Genomic DNA, 25,480 nt, shown 5'->3' with positions numbered 1-25,480 from the left:
GCTGGGACCCGGAACGTGCCCGGGAGCCCGCGGCGCCGTGCGCGCTGGTGAGTTTGCCGGCGGGGCGGGGTGGCCCCCTGCGCGGGGGCGGAAAGGACGTCGCGCGCGGGCCCTGCGTCCGCCCCCTAGTGCTGTCCCCACTTTGAGAGTAATTGAGACTCGGGCGTGACTGCGGAGCGGCGAGGATGCGGGCGCCCGGCGCGGGCTTGCTCTCTGCCCCGCGTGATGGAGCGGATCGGTGAGCGGAACAAAGGCGCCCGCCCCGGGGCGCGGGTCCTCGGCTGAAGAGCGCCGGCGGCGCGCCGCGACGGCTGTCTGCGGGCGAGGGTGGTGGCCGTGCGGCGCGCTACGCCGCGGGAGGGCGGCGAGCGCCGAGCCTGGCACCTGCGCGCCGCTCCCTCCACCGCTCTCGGGCAGCCCCGCCTGCCGGCCCCGGGGTCTGAAGCGCCGGCGGCCCGAGGTCCGGAGGCGAACCCCTTGCTGGTGGAGAGGAGAGACCCCCGGCCCCCGGCCTTTCGCCAAGACTCCGGGTGGAAGCCGCGCGCCGCGCACTGAGCAGGCGTCTCGGGGAGCACTTCTGCAACCCGGGGCTTCCTTGTGAGCCACTCCGTTCTCCCTGCGACCGCCCCGTCCTCCCAGCGGTCTCCGCTGCCCAAGCATCGGTGCCGTGGGGCTCCCCGGCTGGGGTTCTCGCCGGCCGGCCGGCGTGGGAGACTCGCACGGCCCCGGCTGCCCCGCGCCTCGCCGGAGCCCGAGGGGTCGCGGGTCCGGGGCGAGGGCCGGTCGGGCTCTTTGATGGCTTCACTGAGAAGAGTCAAAGTGCTGCTGGTGTTGAACTTGATCGCCGTGGCCGGCTTCGTGCTCTTCCTGGCCAAGTGCCGGCCCATCGCGGTGCGCAGCGGAGACGCCTTCCACGAGATTCGGCCGCGCGCCGAGGCGGCCAACCTCAGCGCGCACAGCGCCAGCCCCATCCAGGATGCGGTCCTGAAGCGCCTCTCGCTGCTGGAGGACATCGTCTACCGGCAGCTGAACGGTAAGGACGCGCGCCGGCGCCCCTGGGGCTCGGCGCGGGCGGGCAGGGTACTGGGTGAACGCCGGGGCCCTGCGCCCTGTGCCCGGGACCCGGCACCCTCTGCCTCGAGCGCTCCCTCTTACCCTCCCTGCCCCGTCTCGGGCAGGAGGCCGGGGCTGCTGGAAAGAAGAACTACCTGCTTCTTTTCCGGGCCCCAACTGCAAGTTTGGTTTTATCCTGGAAACATGTCAGCGCAGTTGTCTCCTGGACCCCGCGTGCGGGCAGGAAATCATTCCCCGGCGACTCCAGCACGAGCGCGGAAACTAGTGGAGCGGCCAGATGGGACGGGAAGCGCAGGGCTGACGTCTAGGAGAAAATAGTTTAAGAGCCCAGCGTTTGGTGGGCGTCTGGTGGGGAGGGGGCGTTAGGAGGTTTAGGTGCCTGCAGCAGACAAAGCTGAGGCCCCAGGTCGTGGAAACCGATGCGCTTCGGTAATAAGTTGGATGCGCATGTCATCTCCGTGAAGCGGACTGCACAGCCCATGACCTGAAGGAGGCTGCTGTTTAAAACACACCCGGTTTCTCCTTGGGAGCTGCGGAGGGGCCACTCTTAAAGTTCTCGGTAGGCCTGGGAAACAGGTATTTACAGAGCTTAGCAAAGTGAGGTGTGGCATCTAATTAGTGACAATGGTCAGAATTTGTCCCATCTGAACTGTCCTCCTCAGTGCTTCAGGAGAAGAGAGAGAGACTTTTCATGCGCCCTGTTCCCCCACCCCCGGGACTAGGTGGGAGTGAGTGTTACCCACTTTAGCACAGATGGCTTTTCGGGGTCCAATTATCCAAGGCAGATAGATACAGTACTTCTTGGTACAGGCTGCCTTCTCTCTCCCTCCCTGAGCATCTCTCTCATGTTCTCGCACCAACCGCAGACAGTCATAAAGAGCATGATAATAATCACTGATGGAATTCTTGCTGTTTGCCAGATGCCATGCGAAGACATTATAAGTGCATTGTCTCACTGAACGCTCACATGGATCTGGGGAGATTCCCCATCCCCACATGGGAAATGAAGAAACTAGGCAGGGGGTTAACTAAGTTGCCCAGCGTCTCGCTGCTAGTCAGTAAGAGAGTTTGGAGTCAGAGTCTAGTGTCTAGTTGGCCACAGAGCCTGTGTTCTTGGCCACTGGGCACAAACGTCTACCTACAGTCTCCTCCTATTTACAAGAGTATGAGTTTAATTGAAAAAAGAAATATGTGGCGCCGCAAATACAGCCACACACCTGTGTGCATTTGCGGACCAGACTCAACCATCTGCACTGTGGTGAGAGTGAGACCAGGCCGGTGGCAGGCGGCAGGTGGCAGGGAGGAGGAGGATGCCAGCCTGTTTTCTTCCCGTTCACTGATGGTCCCTTCTGGCTAATTCCAGAGGGTGGTGTGGTCAGATCTTGGAGCACATGAACAGTCTTCTCCATGTCACTCGACAGGTGTCCAGGGGATACCTTGAACAGGGGGCGAGGCCTGGCAGTTGGGGTAGTCTGTGGGAGTCATACAGAAGCTCCTCTCCCAAGTGTGTGAAATCTAAGGCACAGAATGAAACAAAAGCCTGTAGTCCATTTCTGGAGGAATCAGAAGCTTATGGGGGTGAGCCTTTTTGGCACAGATCCCTGCCGTAGACGTATATTCATAGGACCCCAAAGTATACTTCGAGTACCCTCACTATCAGGCTACTCTCGGGGACATGGGTCATTTTAGCATTAGTTTCAGTTAAGAGTGTTGAATATGGATGGGCGCTGTGGCTCAAGCTGGTAATCCCAGCACCTTGGGAGGCCGAAGTGAAGGGAATGCCTGAGTCCACGGGTTTGGGAACAGCCTGGGCAACTTGGTGAGACCTCATCTTTACAATTAAAAAACAAATTAGCTGGGTGTGGTAGCCCATGCTTGTAGTTCCAGTTACTTGGAAGACTGAGGCAGAAGGATCACCTGGGTCCAGCAGGTCGACGCTGGGGTGGTCGTGAGCGTCCCATTGCACTCCAGCCTGGATGATGGAGTGAGACTCCAGCTAAAAAAAAAAGAACATTAAATATGATATAGCCACACTCCAAGCCTCCCTAATAGAAATAATAAAATTTGATATGGTGCATTCTACGTGTCACAGACATACACGAACACACAGTCTTATTTATTTATTTAGATGTTTTTATTCTTTCACCTAGACTGGAGTGTAGTGGCATGATCAGAGGTTACCGCTACCTCCTGGGCTCAGGTGATCCTTCTGCCTCAGCCTCCTGAGTAGCTGGGATGACAGGCATGCACCACCATGCCCGGCTAATTTTTCATGCCTGGCTAATTTTTAAAAATGTTTTTCAGGAGTCAAGGTCTCACTGTATTGCCCAGGCTGGTCTCCAACTCCTGGGATCAAGCAGTCCTCCTGCCTCAGCTGGGATTACAGGCATGAACCACCACTGCTGGCCTCCCATCTAGTCTTTACAGTGACCCTATGAGATAGTTGCCTCTTATTGCTTCCTGGGTAACTTGCTCACAATCATCCTGCTAGTGAGTTTCAGAGCTGGGAATTGAGCCTGGACCATCCGGCTGCAGAGTGGAGGTTCTTGGCAGCTGTACCAGCGTGTCTCAATCTTTAGCATATACATCAGAATCACTTGGAGGGCTTGTTAAGACAGATTTCCAAACTCCATGCCCAGAGTCTCTGATTCAGCAGGTCTGGGTGGGGTCTGAGAATTAAACTCTCTACAAAGCTTGTGGCTGGGACCAGGACCCACTCTGCCCAACATTCTACCACCTACACCACGCAGAGCAAAGGCAAAAAACCCATCTGACCTCCAAAGCCAGCTGGTTGGAGGAACTTTCGAGAAGCTGGGAATTTGCTTCAGATGGGCTGGCTTCTATCTCTGTGCCCTTCTGCCATGTAAGCAATTCCTTGACTGGTGGAGTTGGGTGCTGTGGGGTGGGAAGGCTGAGTTTTCTTGACTTGCAGCCTGAGGAGGAGTTGGCAGAGATGCCCAGTTGAGAACATTTTTTCTGGGCCAGCTAGAGATTCAAACGGAGACTAGGCAGATGTTATCATCCTGACTGCTTGGTGTCATTTGTAGTGACACGAAGCCTGCAGGAAAAGAGTGGGGGAAAATTGTGAAATAGAGAGAACCCTCCCTTTTTCCACCCACCCTCTCAAGCACTCCATCCTCTATCTGTGTGTGTTTTGGGTAATGAGTGTCCCATCTGTTGGTGCACTAGCCCTGCTGAGGCCACCTGCTGCAGCTGGAAACTAGGGGAGGGAGAAGAGGGCTCCCAGTGCCTAGGGGTGAGGGGAAGATGGGACATGGATTTCATGTCCTTTGGCTCTGCAGCCTGGTTCTGTTCATTGCTACTGAAAGACGAGGAGGCAACTTTGATCTTCGCGTTCTTTATTCCTTAGGAATTAATGGTAAGGCTGCTAGAACTGGGCCATGGGCATCCAGTAGGAACAAGGCCTTATGGGTCCAGCCCCTCTGATACAATGTGACAGTTGGCATGTTAAAGGCTGCTTGGGTTTCTTTTCTTTTCTTTTTTTTTTTTGAGTTGGAGTCTCACTCTGTCACCCAGACTGGATTGCAGTGGCCTCTCCCAGCCACCACAGCCTCAACCTGCTGGGCTCTGGCGATCCTTCCGCCTCAGTCTGTTCCAGGTGGACTCCTGTGAAGTTCAAGCAGAAGGACTCTATCCTTCCCTGGTTGCTGAGCACAGCTGTCCCTGGTGCTCTCTCATTGATGAAACGGGTTTTGTTGAACGTTCTGCGAGTGGCTCACTGGGACAGCCAGGGGGTGTTGGACTTCCTACGAACTGGTCTCTCTGCTAAGACTTGGTACCAAGGTCCAGAATCTTGCCTTTTGAAAAATAGTGATAGGTTGTTGTTGTTGTTTTGTTTTGCTTTACTTACTTCAGGCTAAGATGGATGCTTGAAAGAGGAAAGTGGAGATGCTGGTATGGAGAAGACACACAGAGATGAATTCATTTTCTTTCCCTTCAGAATGTCTCTTGTAGCTGTGCTTCCATTCTTTCCACGAGGCCCCTCACAGCTGCACTCTGCCTCCTGCTCTTTTTTCCCCTACACATAGACTGTTGAGGCACTGTCCTTTAGCCAAGAGCCCGGCCACTGGTTTCTCACCCTCTGTTCCACTGAGTACATGGTCGCTCCAGCTAACTGGGTGGAAAGCACCACTTCCCAAGAGCCCCAAATCTTCCTTTCCTAAGGAATCATGGTCCATCTTAAAGGCCACAGTCAGGGCCTGACACCACCAGCTCCAGCAGGCGTCTCTGTGTTCTCACTCTTGCCCTCCCTCCTGCCTCCTGGAGCCAGAACCATCTACTTGCTGCAGTGTCCTGTATTTGCCTTAGGGTTTTTAGCCTCCATGGTTCAGCTCCTATCTTTGAAAAGTGATGGTTGCCTTGATTTGCTCTCCCCACCCTCTTCTTACTTTCTGTCTATCCCTTAATGGACATCTCAAAGCTGGGGTCGGGGGGAGGCAGAGTTGTGGCAGGCTGTACCGTCTAAGCCCTCCCACTTGAGTCTTTGTTGTCCATGATGCTTTTTACCTCTGGTCTGCACTCCTGTTGTCCGTGGGTTTATTTTTTGAGTCAAGAACTGGATGTTAGGTTTTTTAAGGGTTGGGACCATATTTTAGACTTTTTTTTTCTTTTTTTGAGTTGGAGTCTCACTCTGTCACCACGACTGGAGTACAGTGGCTGCTCTGGCGATTCTTCCGCCTCAGTCTTCCAAGTAGCTGGAACTACAGGCGCACGCTACCACGCCCGGCTAATATTTTTTGATTTATCGCAGAGATGAGGTCTTGCCAAGTTGCCCAGGCGGGTCTCGAACCCGCGGGCTCAGGCAATCCACTCACCACGGCCTCCCAAAGCGCTGGGATTGCAGGCTGAGCCACCGAGCCCGGTCTAGACTTTTAAATACCTCCCATCAGCATCTGCCATAGCACCTTGCACATAGTGGGGCACTCAAGGCTTATTGGTTGATTAATTGGATGGGAGCTAGTTTTAGGAGGTAGATGGTAGTCGCAGAGGAAACAACCTCAGGACTGCAAAGGCTTGTTTGTATTGGGTGCCTGTGATGAGGGGAAGGGCCTGCAAGGACTTAGCCAGGGAGACTGAGTGTGAAGAAACCATCTTGCCCGCACCCTCTTGAGGCTGCTGTAGGCTTCACCTTCCTAACTGAAGGGGATAGATCCTTCGAGGATCTTGGAAATGAAACAGTCAGCCAGGGTAGGAACCAGCACATTCCAGTATGTTTTCTTTGAACATGTGATTTTATAACATGAACATGACTTTACGGTGACCATTGAACCATTCAGGAGGTGGGGCACCTGTTCCCCACCTCCATTCAAAAATCCATGTATAACTTTTGCCTCCCCCCAAACTTAACTACCTCTCACCTACAGTAGATCGAAAGCTTTACTGATAACATAAAAAGATATTTTGGATGGTATACATGTATTATATACTGTATTCTTCCAATAAAGTAAGATAGAGAAAAAGAGGATGTCATTAAGAAAATCATACGGAAGAGAAAATATGCTTACTATTCATTCAGTGGAAGTGGATCGTCATAAAGGTCATCATCTTTGCTGCTTTCACACTGAGTAGGCTGAGGAGGAGGGGGAAGAGAAAGGCTTGGTCTTGTTGTATTGGGGTGGCAGAGGCAGAGGAAAATCCATGTAGAAGTAGACCCATGCAGTTCAAACCTGTGTGGTTCAAGGACCAACTGTATGTTCACTTGTTGTGGAATAAAATTAATTTATGCTTATTTTAGAAAATTTGAAAAATCAAAAAAGGTTATACAGAAGAAAATACTATGTTAAAATATTTTTTTAAATGATGGCATGGTGGTTTTCTACCATTTTTAGGAAAATGAACCTAGGGACCTAACAGATTTCTTGTTAGAATTCCCCATGTAACTCTAAATGTGACTTTTGGCTTTCTCTTATCTTTCTGTCACCTTCTGAGGAGATAGTTTATTTCTCTTATTTTAGAGATGAGAAAGGTGAGAAACAGAGATACAACGTAATTTCACCAGGGTGACACAGCCAGTGAAAGGCAGAGCCAGCATTCTCAGTCCAGAAACTTCCCCTTGAACAAGGGTGGAGAGGTGGAGGGGTGTGGTTCTTCCCTGTCCCATGCAAACTCCAAGCCCTGGTGAGTGTCCCACCCCTCCTCAGTGTCCCCATGCACTGCATTGAAAGGGCGCATATCAGAGCTCTCTCCTGGTAAGCCCAGGGCAGTTCTGTTGTAAGAGGAAATGCAATCGATTCAAGTTAGGTTCCAAATTTAGATTTCAGAAGGATATTGGACAGAAGCAGGGTTGCTCGAAGAGATTGAAAATCTTTGTGGAAATGGAGAGAAGTCAAAATTACCTATCTCAGTCCTGCCCCTAAGCCATGAAGGCACATGAAACGAGTCTGAGCTGTAGGAAGAAGTGCTCCCAAATAACCCAAGTGCCATCCACCCTGATACATACGCCAAACTTTCTAGGTAAGGCAAGTGAATTGGTACAGAAGGACAGAAAGGGGGGATTTGCTATCACAGGTACCCAAGGCGGAGTAAGAAAGCATCTCTTTTTATGAAAGTTGGAACTGGCCCAGTGTTATTTCCCCTCTCCTGGCGGGCTAGTGATGTGCTTGCATAGACCACAGATGCTGGATTGTACCAGCATTTCCTGTGGCAAGGAGGTAAGGGGGAGAGAGGAGAGGGCAAACATGCATGTTAAAATCAGCCACTGCTGAGTATTAGAGGGAAACCAGGGCAGACAAGCCTTTGTGTGCATGGAGACATTCAGCAGGGCCTAGTGACAAACCGGGTCTCAGATATGAAGGCTCTGTCTACAGAGCCAGGGCCTGGGTGCTGTAGCAAGGCATCTTTCCTTTGCCCTCAAGGTCACAGCCAGCCTCACAGCATCTGGTCACAGCCAGCCCCTCCTGGAGAAATGGGGAGCCCCATCCTTGTACAACCTTCAGATATGGGCACATCTGTGCAGGCCTGGGTGCGTGACAGGCACCCTGCCAGTGGGGGCAGCTGCTGCCTACTCAGCCCAGAGGTAGCAGGAGAGGCAGCCAGGGTCATTCTTGCTGAAGAAATCCAATCTCCCTGACCTTTGCTTGTTGCCAGATTGAGAGTGTCCTTTGTGGACAGGAAGAAGGCTCAGTAATTAGAACTAAGAGTGACTGCAGGAAGACAGAACATGAGCACAGCCATACATAAGGCAAGTAAAGAGACAACCTGAGATTAGATGACCTACCAGTCTTTAAGAATATGTTAGGCCAGGCTTGGTGGCTCAGCACTTTGGAGGCCGAGGCGAGTGGATTGCCTGAGCCCACGGGTTTGAGACCCATCTGGGCAATTTGGCGAGACCTTGTCTCTACAATAAATCAAAAATTAGCCAGGCGTGGAAGCGCATGCCTGTAGTTCCAGCTACTTGGAAGACTGAGGCAGAAGGATCACCGGAGCTCAGCAGGTTGAGGCTGTGGTAGCCAGGACCGTGCCACTGCACTCCAGTCTGGACAACAGAGTGAAACTCCGACTCAAACAACAACAAAAAAAGAGTACGTTAGAAGAAAGGTTGTTGACTTGAGCATCAGACAGACTGGATTTGTTTTCTAATTCTGTCGCTTATTAACTCTGTGGCCTTGGAGAAGTCCCTTTATTTCTCAGCTGTAAAATAGAGTCAGGATGAATTGAAATTCAAAATGTATGACACAAGCGTGGGAAGAGTCCTTGCTTGCTTGTTTCCCATCATATTCTTGATGTTGTGAGCTGCCCTGGCCCATAGTAAGTATTGAGGAAGTAATTCTTGAATGAATGCTAGTGATTCTTTATAGCGGAGTGTGGTTATTGCTATCTGTGATGTGAATCTCAAAAGAGGTAAGAGGAGGTTCTTATCATTGCAAATTTATTGAGCTCTTTGGACTACCTTGATATTCTTCTCTCTTCCATGTTTGTCTGAGGCAGAACTTTGTTTCCTTCGTCCTTCTCCTCTCTTCCTCCCCTCCTCTTCTTGTAGTGATGGTGACTTTGAGTGATGTCTTTTAAGACCTAGGAGAAGAAATGGCAGCCTGTGTCTGTCAAACTCCATTACAAAGCATGTTGGTCATTCACATCCATTAGTGAGCACTTCCTTGCTGTGAGGCGTGGGCTGGATGCTAAGAGTATACGGAGGTTCAGCTATCATGCTCACCTAGGCACTGTGGTCTGGTTAGAAAGTTACATTTATAGTTTTACCAGGTACAGTCTAGGTTCCAAACAAATGTTGTACTGAGCGTGGAAGCAGTGAGGCACAAACTGGCACACAGTAGGTGCTTAGCCAATGAGTACTGAACTTAAACAAGAGCGCTAACAAGATTTGACATATAGACAGTAGGAGCTAGGTAGTGAGACCACCCTGTGGAAGAGGTGGAAGCAAATCGGAGGAAATGGATGCTTCTGAAAGGTGGTCAGGGCCCCGAACTGGGAATTGGCAGGGCGCCTGGGGAGGGGAACAGCATAGCCAGAGGAAGGTGTGGGACAGAAGTAAGGTGGTGTGGTGGGAGCCCATGCCATTGGCAGGGTGAAACTTGTTAGGAGGGCCTGGTGGAGGGTGGACTGGGTCAGGCTTTGGCTCCCTGGCTGGTTTGGGTTTAATTCCATAGACCTGGGGGGAGTCATCAGGTGCCCAGGTAACAGGGGGTGACTTAAGGTGACGTCAAGATTTAGAGTCAGGGATGGGTGGGAGAGTGGGTTAGACTGCAGTAGGGATATACAGTGCTGGTGTCACTAACGTGGCTAGCCTTGCCAGATCTCTGAGTCCAGGGCTCATCCAGCCCTCCCAACCTCAGAGTGATTCCAGCTGTACCTCGCTTTGAAAGTTCCCTCCTTGGCCACGTCCAAAACTAAGAGTCAGCACCTGGAATTGTGGCATTTGGAGAATCTGAATTAGCTCTGGGATTCTCTGGCCTGGGCTCTTTCCTGGGCTGCCACTTCCCTTAAACCTCACTGAGGCTCAGGCCCCTACCATGCCCCTGTTTCTAGCTGCCTGTGTTCTTGTTTCTTCATATCCAGCCTGGACAGCCCCTCCCGTGGTGAGCCTGCCAGCAATCCCCATGCCTTCACTTTCTTGTCCTCTGTGGTGTCCACCAGTAACCCCTGATGGTGGATCAGCTTATTCCTGGGGAAGAACCCGCCATGGCAGGTGTGGGCGCCATGCAACGCATGCTCTCGTCTTAGCTGGGCCTCACCTTGTCCAGGACCTGATGACAGTCTCTTTTTCTGCTGCCCATACCTCCCCAAGCCAAAGAGGAGGCGGGTGGGCTGGAGGGACTCCGTGGGAGGCCGTGGAGAGGGGTGGTCTGACTCCAGACTCAGTCTCCTTCCAGTTCCTTGTCCCCAGCTGCTGCTCTCCAATGACGTAGAAGCTTGTTCCACCCCAGGAGCCACTGTCGCAGCCCACTTCACCCCGGCTTTGTCTCGGTTGTAACTGCTGCAATGACTGAATCTGTGGGCGTGTGCTGTCTGAGGCCACCACCAGGTCTCTGGGTCTTCCTACCCCTTCTGGTCTCAGGAGTGTCATGTGCAGGGGCAGAACCCGGCTTCCACAGCAACTATGGGAGGGACCAGAGATGGAACCCCAAAGTCCAGGGGCGGCGCCGGCTTCCCACGAGATGGCTTTTGTCCACGGTGGGGGACAGGAGCCACACAGAGCAGATGAAATGTACCCACTTAACAGTGCAGTCTAAGCCTGGCTCGGTGGCTCAGCCTATAATCCCGCGCCTTTGGGAGGCTGAGGTGAGTGGATTGTCTGAGCCCGCGGGTTCAAGACCCGCCTGGGCAGCGAGACCTCATCTCTACAATAAATCAAAAAATCAGCCGGGCGTGGTAGCATGCGCCTGTAATCCCGGCTACTCGGAAGGCTGAGGTGGAAGGGTCACTGGAGCCCAGCAGGTCGAGGCTGCGGTGGCCAGGAGTGGCCACTGCATTCCAGTCTGGGCGACAGAGTGAGACTCCAATTCCAAAAAAAAAAAAAAATAGTGCAGTCTAGAGATGCAGTGCCCACATAGGCCCTGGGAAGGAGTCCAGCGAGGTGGGGTGTTCACTGCATTCTCTCCCTCCCTTCCTCTTGTCCCCTCCTCCCTCCCTCTAGTCCAGAGCACTTAGAATAAATGCAGGACTCACATGGCTGAAAGAGCTTCCTCTCCCTTAGTGACTGCTCCTTGCAGGTCTTTAGACTGCTCTGACATGTGGATGACAGTCGGCATAGCCGCTGATAGAGAAGTTTTCCCTTTTAATAATGTCCCTGTCATTGCTAACTGCGGAGCCTCAGCCGCGCCATGCATGAGTAATAAACCACTGCCGTAATTGCAGGCGGCCACATCCAGACACCAACACGCGAGCGTGCTGACAGTTAATAGGGAGCAAGGTTCCAGAAGAACTTCTTCCATCCTGGCCTCAGACACAATGGCTAATTGTGTGATTAGTGTTTACTGAGGAATGTCCTGTACACAGCTTGTTAGATGCTGTACCTTCCCGGCAGGAAGAGCAGGAACTCAGGGTCAGAAGACCAGGGTTCTAGCTCCGCTCTGTTTCTATTTCTGTGGACCAAAGCTTATATGTATCTGTAAAATGAGAACTGCATGACTTTAGGGTCCCTTAACGCTCGACTTATGAATAACACCTCTCCCCCATCTGATTAAAATCTCATGCATTCTCCAAGGACCTATGCAAAAGCCCTTTATTCCCTGAAGTTTTCTCTGACCACCTTGTCAGAATTAAATGTCCTTTCTTAGAGCTCTTATGGCACTTTCAGTGAGCTTTCTTTTAACCCTTGTTCATCTCTGCCTGGCATCATAATTAATTGCTGACATGGTCAGATCCAGTAGTTTCCAAGAGGATACGCTTTATTCATTTTTTAAAAAATTCTGTCTATATCATTTAGGACTTAATTTGTCAGCAAGTGACTCATCTCACTTAACAAGTCCAGACGTCGTGGTGGCTAGCACTGGTTTGGCATCATGATGTCATAGCTCATGCTATTGTATTTCTCTTGGTCTTGTCCTCATGCTTATAAAATGGCTGCTGTAGTTCCAGTTATTGCATCTTTTTTACAGGGTAGCAATTCTTGTACCAGTGGCTACCTTTGTTGCTATTGTTTAGTCAGGAAAAAAAAATCTTTCCCAGAAATCTTCCAGGCAGTCTCCCACATGTGGGTCAGGACATGGTCCTATAACCAACTTTGCTGCAAGAGAATAGATGCTTTCCAGAGAAAGTAAATATAGTGGTAAAAAAAGAGAAGGAGAGAAAATGGCATTTGCATTGTGACAGTGTCTGTCATTCCCTATCTACCCCCAAAACATTCCAATGAAAATTAAAACGCAGTATGATACTTGTCTAATCAGAACTTCAGTTAACTAGAATACTTAAGTCCTTGGGCATTCTGGTAAACTCAGATTTGACCTGCTTACATCTCATAGATTGAAACTACTGTATATAACTATATTTTGTCTATGTTGAGATGCACATTTTTACGTCTCTAGAACTGGGATTCATTTGATGCTCAGTGGGTGTCATTGTTTAATTGGCAGCATCTCCCCCCCCTTATGGGTACATAAAAATGGTGGTGGGTGTATCTTACAGTTGAAGGTTTCTTAGATTTGATGAAATACAGTAGCATACGGTATTTGTCTACACCTATGTACACCACAGCTAACCAGACACCTATTTTTATTGAGCATCGGATACATATCAAGAGTTTTGAGAGCCGGGCTCGGTGGCTCAGCCTGTAATCCCGTGCCTTTGGGAGGCTGAGGTGAGTGGATTGCCTGAGCCCGTGGGTTCGAGACCCGCCTGGGCAGCAAGACCTCATCTCTACAATAAGTCAAAAATCAGCCAGGCGTGGTAGCGCGCGCCTGTAATTCTGGCTACTCGGAAGGCTGAGGCGGAAAGATCGCCGGAGCCCAGCAGGTCGAGGCTGCGGTGGCTAGAAGCGGCCACTGCACTCCAGTCTGGGCGACAGAGTGAGACTCCAACTCGAAAAAAAAAAAAAAAAGAGTTTTGTTATATAATTTTCTAGCAAACCTACTTATACTATTATAACTATTTTACATGTGAGAAAGCAGAAACTCAGACAAATACATGAGTTATCTGGAGACATCTACCAACTTTCCCATTCCGGGTCTTCCTTGTGTGAAGAGGGCTCTCAGTTGGTAGCTGGTCCGTGGACTGCAGAGAGGGGAAGGGTGCTGGGGTGAGTACAGGGATGCCAGCCACCAGGGACAGGATGGTCACAGGGAACCTTCTTTCAATCAGGTTTAACGGTCACTCACGGGGAAAGTTGTAAAGCTGTTCATTCTAGGGCTCTAAATAATGCCGTGTGAGCTTTAAATCCAGCCTGTAATTAGAGCAAAATGTGAGAAAAGTGAAATTGATATTAAGTTAATTAAAAGGCTTCGCTTATATTTGCAAGGAAATTAGCACAACAAAACAGGAGTGCTGACAAGTGCACATTGTTAATTTCTTCTTCATTTGGGTGACTCTCAGCAGGCCTCGGGCAAGCTTTGTTCCTTGGTTTCTGCCCTGTGTCCTCACTGTGATTGCACATTTGCCGTATTGGTATCACGGTGGCTTTAATTAGGCAAGATCCAGTGTAATCTTGCGACAGTCATTTCTTTTTAGTTGGAATCTCACTATGTCGCCCAGGCTGGAGTGCAGCGGCATGCTCATGGCCACTGCAGCCTCGACCTCCTGGGCTCAAGCGGTCCTTCCATCTCAACCTTCCAAGTAGCTGGAAATACAGACATACGCCTGGTTAACTTTTTGATTTATTGTAGAGATGGGGTCTCGCCAAGTTGTCCAGGCTGGTCTCGAACCTGTGGGCTCAGGCAATCCTCTCACCTTGGCCTCCCAAAGTGCTGGGATTATAGGCATGAGCCACCGTGCCTGGCCAACAGGCATTTTTTAATGGATACCAAGCCTTGCATGGAAGCCACACCATCCAGGTGAGGGCTCAGGCCCTGGAAGAGTGTTGGTAGGGAGGGCTTCAGAGGTTGTGTGTCATCACGTAAGCACACGCTACTGGGAAGTTGATACAAAAGGCTGATGAGGTTTCCTTGTATCCAGAAGGTAAGTCCTTTGGTTCCTGGGCACTCTTCTTCTCATTTTTGTTCCCCATTCTGATCTATGCCACAGACCTGGGTTTGAGTGAGCAGTGTGGAATTTCAGTTTAGAGTTCCAAGGAGGTAGGGAGCATGTCTTTTTTTTTTTTAATGGTACCCTTTATACCAGATCAGGGTCTGGATCAGGGAAGCCAATGTCAGGTAGCTTAGAACTACCCTGGTCTCCAGTTGGGATGGCAGAGGCAATGCCGTGTCCACCAAGAAATGTTCTTTTCTTCTTAGGTACAGAATTAATCTTCAGCCTCCCAGTGGTTAGGTAGGGCCAAGTGTCTGAGCGATGGGCAGTGGGAGATGGGTAGAAGTAATGTTTACGGCTCGGGCTTGGCCCACAAAAATGCCTGTGGAGTCCTCCATGCCTTTTCTCTTTACCTTTCAGCCATGGAGTCCACCTTTTGGTGGCGTATAAGATGGAAGGAGTCTAGCTAGGCATGATGATGTATGAAGCTGAGGTGGAAGGATTGTTTGAACCCAGGATTTCGAGGCTACATGATCGTGCCACTGCACTACAACCTGGATTACAGAGCAAGACCCTAACTCGGGGGGTGGGGTGGGGTGGGGGGTAGGGGAAGAAGATGAAAGGATCTTGGTCTCTGAATGACTTCTTGGAGCAGAGCACTCTCCTCCCTAGCTATTTCTTGCATTGGATCGTTGTGTTAAGTCATTGAGATTTTGAAGCTTATCTGTTACAGCAGCTAATGTTACTTATCGTGACTAATTCAATTAGGCAGGACTGGAACACTATTTTTCCTAAGTGACAGGCCAGGCTATCTACTTTCCCTCTCCGTCCTTGAATGACATGATCAGCAACTATTAATTGATCTAAAACAAATTGGGTGGGATAAGGTGGTTGGATTGAAAACCATCTATTTCTAGGTCAGCCTCTGTACTTGATCTGCTGTTGGCTTTAAGAAAATAGTCTTGTTTCTCTGTGTCCCAGTGTTCTATTTACAGAATGATAGAATGATTATAATCATCCCCTACTTATGCTTCTTGTTAGGACTGAGGGATAAGTATTGAAATATAGCTAAGTTGTTTGCAATTATAAACAACTAAATAATATATGCATTGTCTTTATTACAGTTTCTGCTGATAGGAGCTGGCATTTTTCAAGATGAGAGAAACTGAAAGGTTAGTTTAAGAATTAGCAATTAAAAAAATCATGATCTTTGCTGCCACTGCATTTTAAATCATGCAAACATTTATATTTGTGCCAAAGTTCCACAATTTCCTTTAGAGCAATTACTGAAATGCATTCACAAGATAAAAATGAAGTTCAGGGAAGAATATTTAAGAGCTCTTTAATGATGTTAAAAACTTTACTAATTTGCCAAGTCGTTCTAAAATCCACTTCAGTTTTTTTCCCCTGCCTACCCACCTTCCTGCAATTGAATTGATTCCAGGAGACTTGAAGAAAGGGGCTAGAACTACTAATAAAATACACAGATTTCATGAAATATCTTTTCAAGAGCTTTTTCTTTTTTTTCATTAGCTGAAGGTGAATACTCAGGAAGATACAAGAACCCTTGGGCTGTGTTTACTTTCACAAAGCAGTTTGGGGAGGAAACAAAAGTTAAACAGTAGTTACTAATGGGTAGTTTCAATTAAACTCTTTTTCTTTCACAGTGCCTCAGTAGCTTGTATATGCACAACCTTCGGGGAGAAGTAGATTGCTCTAATGTCTTCATCCTCATCCTCTTTACACAGATCTTAGCTTGGCAAAACTGCAGTTGGTGAATGGCTGTGGGCCCGTCACCTGGCATCATTACTTGGTGTTCCAGCTCCTTCTTCAGGGCTCTGAAAACCTAAGACCTTGGGGACTCTGATCTGTCCTCTTCTTCCCCAGAGAAAGGATCTAGTGTTAATGGTTTACATTTTCATGAGCGTGTCCATTCATAGATACCTCTCAGAAATGATGCTGTTGGAAGCTGAATCTCCCAAAAAGTAAGTTTAACAGCATTGATTGCCGGGCTCGGTGGCTCTGTCTGTAATCCCAGCACTTTGGGAGGCCGAGGCGAGAGGATTGCCTGAGCCCATGGGTTTGAGACCTCATCTCTATAATAAATCAAAAATTAGCCGGGCTTGGTGGCTCAGCCTGTAATCCCGCACCTTTGGGAGGCTGAGGTGAGGGGATTGCCTGAGCTCGCGGGTTCGAGACCTGCCTGGGCAGCGAGACCTCATCTCTACAATAAATCAAAAAAATCAGACGGGTGTGGTAGCGCATGCCTATAGTTCCAGCTACTTGGAAGGCTGAGACGGAAGGATCACTGGAGCCCAGCAGGTTGAGGCTGCAGTGGCTGGGAGCGTGCCACTGCTCTCCACCCTGGGTGACAGAGTGAGACTCCAACTCAAACAAACAAACAGCATTGAGTTCCAGACTAGAGGCAGAGATGTGACCCTGACCCTGACATCTACCTCCCTACCCAGTCGACCTGGGTTTCATACAATGATGAAGTATGGGCTTTGGAGTTAGACTAATAGACTCTTAAACTTCCTTTGGGCTACTTAACAAAGCCCAGCCAAAGCTTGAGGTTTGGAAGAATCTCATACTGTCGATCTCATCTGGAAAACAGTAGCTGCTCCTGTAAATATGATGGAGACTGTGTAAGGTGATTTTGCAAAGTGCCTTGAAGAGTACCTGTAAATAGGACAATGTTGATGACTGATATTATTCATATTGTAGGGGTGGCGGTTATTCCCAATACTGCTCTTTGGGATAAGACATTTACCCTCTCCAGGATTCAGTTCTCTGCCCTGTGAAATCTAGATTCTGTAATTTTATTTTAAGTTTTCAAACAAAGTTTATTAGAGAAAGAAGGGAGAAAAGAATGGGAGACATACCAGAGTTGGCTTGGGCGAAAGAAACCACCAGGTTCTGTAATTTTATGGATCAGAAAGACAGAGTCAATGATAGAAAGAGAGTGCATTTTCATGTAAACAACGGCTGGTCACGACTGTTCAGATTTGCCACTTTTGGAAGCAATGAAAATTTCAATCTAAAGGAACAGGAAGTAATTTTCTTAGGTGTGGTTGTTTAAAAATATATCTGCAAATTCAACACTTTTCCCATCAAAAAGTAGAGTTTAATTTCCCTCCTGTTGATTATGTGCTGGCCTTAGTGACTTGCTGCTAGCAAATAGAATTCAATGGAAATGATGTTACATGACTTCTGAGGCAGGATCAAAAAGGGCCAGAGAGCTTCTGCTTGAGTGCTATCTCTGGGGACATGCATCTTTGGAGCCTTGTGCCACCATATAAGAAATCAGGCTGTCCTGAAGTCACCTCACAGGAGAGACCATGTGGAGAGAGAGAGTGATAACCAGAGAGCTCTGGCTGTTCCAGCTCCCAGCTGTTTGTGTCTGCCCACTGCGGACACTGGACACGTGAATGAGCGAGGCTTCAAGTGACTGGACCCCAGCTTTTGAGTCTTCCAAGCTGATGCCAAGTGGGTGAAAGACAAGCTATTCCTACCCTCAGGCCCTGCCCAAATTGCAGATTCACGAGCACTAACTTTTTGGGTGGTTTGTTATACAGCAGTAAATAATTGGAACCCTAGAGCAGTATTCTGTGCTTGATAAAGTGATTCTGAAGATGACAGCAATGCTAGCAGTAATAAATATAATAGCTAACATTTATTGAGTACTTGCTTAAAGTGCCCAGCGTTGTAGTAAAGACTTTATATATAAAAGTGTGTCATGAATTTTTTGGGCAAGTCTTGGCTTGCTATCCCCTGGTGGACTGTGGGTAACAGCTTGGCTATTGCGGTAAGGGTTAGGTTGGCCAAGAATTTCAGAGGCCCTTCAGTCAAATCTCTGACAGTTGGCCTGGCCTGCTAAGCACCTCTGCTGTGTTTAGATGGGAGAAGCAGGGATGGGTGCTGTGTGCTGGTGCCCTCCCCATTGGCATCACTTCGCTGATGTACAACATTGTATCCTGTCTGTGAACGTGAGCACCAGAGTCTCCTACATAGGGTTGTTTCAGGTCTTTAGCGGAAACAAGAACACATTTGACAGAACCTAGTTTTTTTTTTGAGTTGTAGTCTTACTCTGTCATCCAGGCTGGAGTGCAGTGGCACGCTCACAGCCACCTCAGTGTCAACCTGCTGCGATCCGGCGGTCCTTACGCCTCAGCCTTCCAAGTGGCTGGAACTACAGGCGCACGCTTCCACGCCCGGCTAATTTTTAAAAATTTCTTGTAGAGACGAGGTCTCACCAAGTTGCCCGGGCTGGTCTCAAACCCGTGGGCTGAGGCAATCCACTTGCCTCAGCCTCCCAAAGTGCTGGGATTATAGGTTGAGCCACTGAGCCTGGTCTGTTTCTTATTTTTAAAAAATAATTTTAAAATGTATTTTTCCATTTTGTTTTTTTGCCTACTGTTGCTACCTTTGAAGACAGAGCGTGTTTCTAGAAGAGACAAAAATGATCTTCTGTTTTTTGTACAACCTGGAGAATTTGGTGCTTCTACAAGTAACACACAATGCAAACTTACAGAGCACCTTGTTCTTCAGAGGTTTAAATACATACTGCAGTCTTCTTTTATACTATTTGTTTATTCTTCTTTTTCAGCTCTCAAACGAGTGAGAACATGCTATATGGCTTTCTGTGCTTGGTTTATTTCACTTAAAGCAAAGGCTTCCAGTTCCATCCATGTTGCTGCAAATGACAGGATTTTATCCTTTTTTTAATGGCTGAATAGTATTCCACTATGTATATGTGCCACATTTCCTTATCCATTCATCTACTGATGGGAATTTAGAGTGATTCTATATTTTGGCTATTGTGAATAGTGCTGTAAAAAGCATGGGAGTGAAGATATCTTTGAAATACTGATTTCCTTTCTTTTGGATATATACCCATCAGTGAATTGCTGGATCACATGCTAGTTTCAGTTTTAGTTTTTTGAGAAATCTCCATACTGTTCTCCATAGTGGCTATACTAATTTCTTAACCCATGGCTGTTGTTGTGGTTTGTGTTTTTTGTGGCTGAGGAGGTTGGGATTTATTGTGCTTCTTGGAGCATGGTAGGGTTGCTGGCTGTGCTGCTTCTACCAAGCCTTCGTCTCACTCCATCCATGGTGTCTCTTTGGTAAGCTGAATCTAGGTGAATAGGTGAGTATTTCATTCTGTTTGCTGAGAATTGCATATGTAATTGACCATCTTTGCCATTTTAACATCTTTTAAGATATAAAATCTACTCCTTGTCTGGGGTTTCCTGTATCAGTTCATTATAGTATCACTCTCCCAGTTTTACAGGCCAATACCCTCAATCTTTCTTCTCACACTCGATCCTATTCATAACTGACTCCTATTAGAGTCCATCTTCTCCATCCTGTTTCTGTTGCTGTTTCTTACTGTAGCCCCTCACGTCTCACCTAGGGCTATGGAATAGATGCCAAAATTCTTTCCACCTTATCTCTTAAAATGCTTCTCATTTTTTAGATATGCCTTTTCAGATATGCCTTTTCTTAGGAAAGTGACATGTCACCTAACAGTTCCTAAAAGCAATAGGAGGTTTGTTGGTATCCTAAACTTCAAGAAGGCAGAGTTGCGATGCCAAGTGCAGAAACCTTCTATGTTTTATGACTTTTCCCCAAATCTTGTCCACATCTCACTGTATACCATCCTTTTTTCTAGCACTTTTAAAGTCTAAAGCATTCAACTTGGTGTTCACCGAAACAGCTCTCCTCTTTCTTTTCTCACTCATAATGTCATCAATTTATGTAATTTAATAGAATTATGTAATTATAATAACAAGCACAGCTGGCATGAAGAGGTTTGGGAAAAAAACACAATGAACTGTTGGCAGGTATACAACTCAACTGGCGAGAGCAGAAATGGGCAAGCCCACTAGAAAAAAGGGTGCCTACCACTCGTGAGCCAGCAGCATGTTCAAACTCGCAAGCCGGCAGCATGCCTCGAGCATCTGTTGTCTCCGTGTTACAGAGATGGAGAATATCAGTCAGTGGTGAGTCAGTTAAGAGAGACTCTTTTGTATTAAATTAGCATGCTTTTTGTGATAAATTGGGGAAACAGGGAAAAATAGAAAAAAGAAAATAGAATTGCTGTGATTCTGAAGTATTAAAATAACAGCATTGGCTTCTTTTTTCCTTGTAAACATTTTTGTATCTTTAAGATCTTACTCATATATAAACACTTTGTGTCCTGTATGTTTTCTTTAACATTTTTACATATATTTTCTCATATTATCAAATGCCTCGTAAAAATTAATTTTAGTAGTTGTGTATTATTTTGATGCAATGACTTTACCAAAAGTCATTTTTCCCACTTGACTATAGGCAGATATATGGATTACTTTCACATTTTAATTATAAATAATGGTGTAATGAACATCTTTATGTAGAGAACTTGATGTCCAATACCAGATAGAAATAGTCTCACGTGGAATTTTTAGGTCAAAAGATATCGATTTTTGATATATTTTGTCAAACTGCTTTCCTTTAGGTTTATATGTCCACTGGCAGTGTATAAAGTCTTTGTTACTTTGTCTTCTTCCACAAGGAAAAGATATTGGAATTTTAAAACCTTGCTAATTTGATAGATTACAGTCACATCTTCTTGTTTTAGTTTTTATTCTAGATTGGTAATGAGATCAAATATTTTTCCAAATGTCATTTCTTTGCATGTGCATTTTTGTAAAATTTTTATCTGTTAAAAACAGAATTTATCAGTTGATTAATTCAATTGTTGATTTGCATGTATATTTTATGTAGTGAAGAAATTATCTTTGTCTTCAGTGTTGATTAGGAATATACTTTCTAAAAATTCATTCCTTGTTTTTGAACGTTGATAATTTTAGGGGGATGGATGTGTAGATTTTGCATTTTTGTGCAATATTTTAAGCTTACAAAATTTATTCTCATTTAGTGTTTGAAAAAAATTCAGATATATTTTTTCTGAATTACTTATGCACCTAATCCCAACTTGTACTCCACATCTTTAAAATAAAATACAAACAATTAATTTGGGAGCCAGGCACGGTAGCTCTGGCCTCTGATCCCAGCACTTTGGGAGGCCCAAACAGGAGGATTGCTTGAACCTAGGTGTTTGAGACCAGTGTAGGGAACATAATGAGACCTCATCACTACAAAAAAAAAAAAAATTATCAGGGAGTGGTGGCACACCTGTAATCCCAGCGACCCAGGAGGCTGAGGTGGAAGGATCACCTGGGACCTGGAAGTCAAGGCTGCAGTGAGCTGTGATTGTGCCACTGCACTGTAGCCTGGGCAACAGAGTGAGATTCCAACTTAAAAAAAAATTAATTTGAATTTTTGGCATGTGACTTTTTAATTCTTGGGAATTGAGGTTCTAACTTGATCTTTACCACTTATTTTAGATATTTCGGCCCCATTGGTTGAATAATGCTACCTTTCCATCCGATTTGGGATCCTCCTTTCTTTGTTATGCTCTCAATTTTGAGATGCACAAAGAAGGACAATTTCAGGCCAGGCACGGTTGCTCAAGCTTGTAATCCTAGCACTTTGGGAGGCCGAGAGAGAATTGCTTGAGCCCAAGGGTTCGAGAGCAGCCTGGGCAACATGGCGAGACTTCATCTCTACAATAAACCAAAAAAGTAGCCAGGTATGGTGGCGTGTACTTGTACTGTAGTTTCAGCTACTTGGCAGCCTGAGGCAGAAGGATCGCCTGAGCCCAGCAGGTTGAGGCTGCGGTGGCCTTGAGCGTACCACTATACTCCAGCAGCCTGGGCGACAGAGTGAGACTCTGACTCAAAAAAAAGAATAAATAAATAAAAAGAAGAACAATTATTTCTCTGAGATGTCTGTTCTATTCTGATGTTACATCTATCCCTGAATCACTGCCATACTGTATTAATTATATGATTATATTAGACCCCGTCATTTCTCTTCTCTTGTTTCTTTCCTCCCTCCCCACTTCTGTTCCCCTCCTCTTCCTTTTCTCTCTCTTTCTTTCAAGGTGCAATGCCTCTTTTTGGTCACAACTTTTGTTTATTAGGATTCTTACTTTTGCTTGTCTGTCAAATAACATTCCTGAAGGAAAAAGTATATAAATGATACTTTGTAAGACATCTTGTTTTATATCTTTCCTTTCCCTTTACATATTTGGCTAACTATAAAATTCCTTCTTCAGAATTTCTCCCTTTAATGCTAGAACATTATATTCTGGCATTTAGTGTTGCAGTGTATAGATTGAGTCTATTCATCCATCCATCTAGAACCAACTACATAATTTGCGAGACCCAATGAAAAATGAAAATGGAGAGCCCCTTGTTCAACAATTATTAACAATTTCAAGATGGCAAAGGAAGTGCATTAAACCAAACATAGGGCCCTTCGAAATGTTGGGTCTCATGTGAGTGCATGAAGTCCATGAAGTCAGTCCTGTATTCATCCATCCATGCATGGACCCATCCCATGGACACTTATTGTGCACCTACCTTGTGTTGAGTGAGAGAAAGAGCTCTCAAGATACTCACATTATAAAATCATGGCCTTTGTAGCAACTCAGATGCAGTTGGAGGCCATTCTATTAAGTGAACTATCACAGAAACAAAGAACGGACTATTGCATGTTGTCAATCATAAGTGGACCCTGAACACTAGTCACACTAACACATGGGTGGGATCAGAAGATGCTGGGCATTACTAGGAGAAGGAGAGAAGAATGGGGGAGGAGGACTCGTTGTAACACAATGGGTACTTGGTCCATTACTAAGGGGAGGAAGGGCCATCTAGAAGCCCAAACTTTAGCTGAATGCAGTCTACTTATGTAGCAAATTGTCACTTGCACCCCACAACTCTAAAAAAAAAATACAGTAGAATGGAGGACACAGGTGAGTTGGCTGGGATGGAGGTGTGCACAGGACAGAGAAAGAGAACATAGCTGGGCTCGGTGTCTCAGCCTGTAATCCTGCACCTTGGGAGGCTGAGGTGAGTGGATTGCCTGAGCCCGTGGGTTCGAGACCCACCTGGGCAACTTGGCGAGACCTCATCTCTACAATAAATAAAAAATTAGCCGAGTGTGATAGTGCGCGTCTGTAGTTTCAGCTACTTGGAAGGCTGAGGCAGAAGGATCGCCGGAGCGCAGCAGGTCGAGGCTGTGGTGGCCAGGAGCGGCCACTGCACTTCAGTCTGGGCGACAGAGTGAGACTCCAACTCAAAAAAAAGACAGAACAGAGGAGAGAACTTCACCAGACTCTGTTGCCAGAAATGGCTTTCCAGAGGAACTGATGCTCGTACTGATATGTCCAAGGCTTTTGCTCTGATGGATGCGGAGTGCCTTGGGAGGGTTTTGAGAACAAAGGATTGACATACTCCAATTCAAACACTTTGAAAGAATCACCCGGCTGAATGGAAAACATAATGTAGAGGACACGTGTGGAAGCAGTTAGGAGGCTATTGCAATAATTCAGGCAAGGGGAAGATGGAAATGGTGGTTTGGAACTGTTTTGTGGCAGTGGAGGTGCTGACAAGTGGTCAGATCTCAAATATATTTTGAAAATAGCGCTGTTAAGATGTGTTAATGAAGTAGATATGAGGTACGAAAGAGAGTAGTTAAGGATGATGCCTGGGTTTTTTAATCTGATCAATTGGAAGAATGGAGTTGACATTCACTGAGATGGGGAAGACTTGCAAAAGAAGATAAAGCCACCCAGCTTTGGATGCATTGAGCTTGAGAGTCTTATTAGTCAATCAAGTGGAGATGTCGAGTAGAGAGCTGGATGTCCAATTCTGGATGTGGGCTTGATCTAGGAGGGAAAGAAGAGAGGGAAGAAGCTTTGCCAGTGAAGTTGCTACAGAAGAGAAGATAAAGCTGTTGTCAATAGCATCTTCTTGGTGACTGATTGAATATGAAGAAGGAAACAGATTGAGAAAATGAATTTGACCACTCTTGAGGGCACTTTTCCTTCCAATCATCAGCCTAACAGGGGTTTTGGATTTGGGAGCCATAATTCTGGCTCTTGGAAAGAGCTAGTCTTGGAAATATTTCTTCTAATTTGGATTCCTGTGGGAGGCAATTTCTTGATATTTATTTATGATCACTGCTACTGAAATGTTGAATTATGAATGATAGAGTAGGAAATGACTTCTTTCAGAAACACCAATTCTGAAGGCCTCTGAAATAGAGGCCAGGTAGTAAATTACCTCTTTCAGTGACAGGCCTGAAGAGTTGTTGCAGATCAAAAGAGGATGAAGTGATTGCCTTCTGTAGGTCCAGGATCAATTTGTTTATGATACTCGGCACATTTTTAGAATCGCATCTTTGCTCATAGAATCTATTACTCCCGTTACTTTTTAGTAGTTATTTTACAAGCATCAGGAGGCACTATGGAGACCTTCTGCCATTTGTGGTAGGGAGAAAGCTGGGTACTCTAGAATCAGTGGATTTGAAATTAGAACCAAATATTTTCGAGATTTAGGGAAGACCTGAATGGGTCTCGGACGACTGTGACCCAACCTTGGGAGACAGTTCTGCCAGTGTCTGGCTGTCTAATCTCAGGAATGATGGTAAATTATGCAAGGAAAAAAGGCACATACATGTCCCTTAAAAATTAAGAGGAATTCTTGCAGAGAATGGAAATATTGGGGAATTGCATGTTAGTGGGGCTTGCAACATATATTCTATCTTCAATATGAAACTCAATGAAGGGACAGGGACAAAAGAACAAACAGGTTTTTAAACAATTTGGTAACCTAGTGAGTGGGTGTGCGTGTGACAAGGTGTTTATTTTATTCTCGTCTCAGTCATTCATTCACTTTTAAAGAAGAAGTTAAGTTATCTAAGGACGTTTGCTGTATTCTGAAATGGATTTAAACCCATCTTTATTTCCAGTGAATGATTTAAATATTGTATAGCTCATTTATAATTGAATAAAACGGTGGTGGCTCTTTATAGATTTTTGAAGGCATTCTCTCCAAGAAGGCTGTTTTGTTTTCTCTTTTTGAAGTAAACATGAATTTGCATAAGAAATAAGGAGTCTGTGAAAAGAATCAATAAAATTAACTGGAATTGGATTTCACGCTTTGAATGCATTACATCTTCCTATTAGGGGAGATATGGAGGAACAGGGAATCAGTTCAAAGAGACGCTGAGGCTCATAAAAGAGTGACCTACTTCAAGCAGATGAATATTTAAAATAAGAACAGCTTTAAAAATAATTCTTTTTACATTGGTGGACCAAAGCTCAAAATAACAGGGAAGTCTAACAAAAAGACAGGTTTTTCAGGGATTGGGAAGGGCGGCTGGCACGGTTGTGGAGGTAGCATTTGAAGTA

The 25,480-nt window shown here is 46.6% G+C and overlaps 1 protein-coding gene across 1 annotated transcript in view; it reads left to right on the top strand.

Moving 5' to 3' along the window:
* The first annotated feature begins 417 nt into the window (after positions 1-417).
* The window catches only part of LOC103256735 (putative polypeptide N-acetylgalactosaminyltransferase-like protein 3), a 233,767-nt gene continuing 208,704 nt past the window's right edge, over positions 418-25,480 (top strand). Inside the window, exon 1 of the mRNA XM_008054506.2 lies at positions 418-1,033. Coding sequence (XP_008052697.1) covers positions 796-1,033 — 238 coding nt within the window. The 5' untranslated portion in view covers positions 418-795. The remainder of the gene's footprint in view (positions 1,034-25,480) is intronic.

Source organism: Carlito syrichta, unplaced genomic scaffold (genome assembly GCF_000164805.1).
Source record: "Carlito syrichta isolate Samal-C Ts95f unplaced genomic scaffold, Tarsius_syrichta-2.0.1 Scaffold295060, whole genome shotgun sequence".
Classification (NCBI taxonomy): Eukaryota; Metazoa; Chordata; class Mammalia; order Primates; family Tarsiidae; genus Carlito; species Carlito syrichta.
This window is presented reverse-complemented; position numbering and strand designations above follow the sequence as displayed.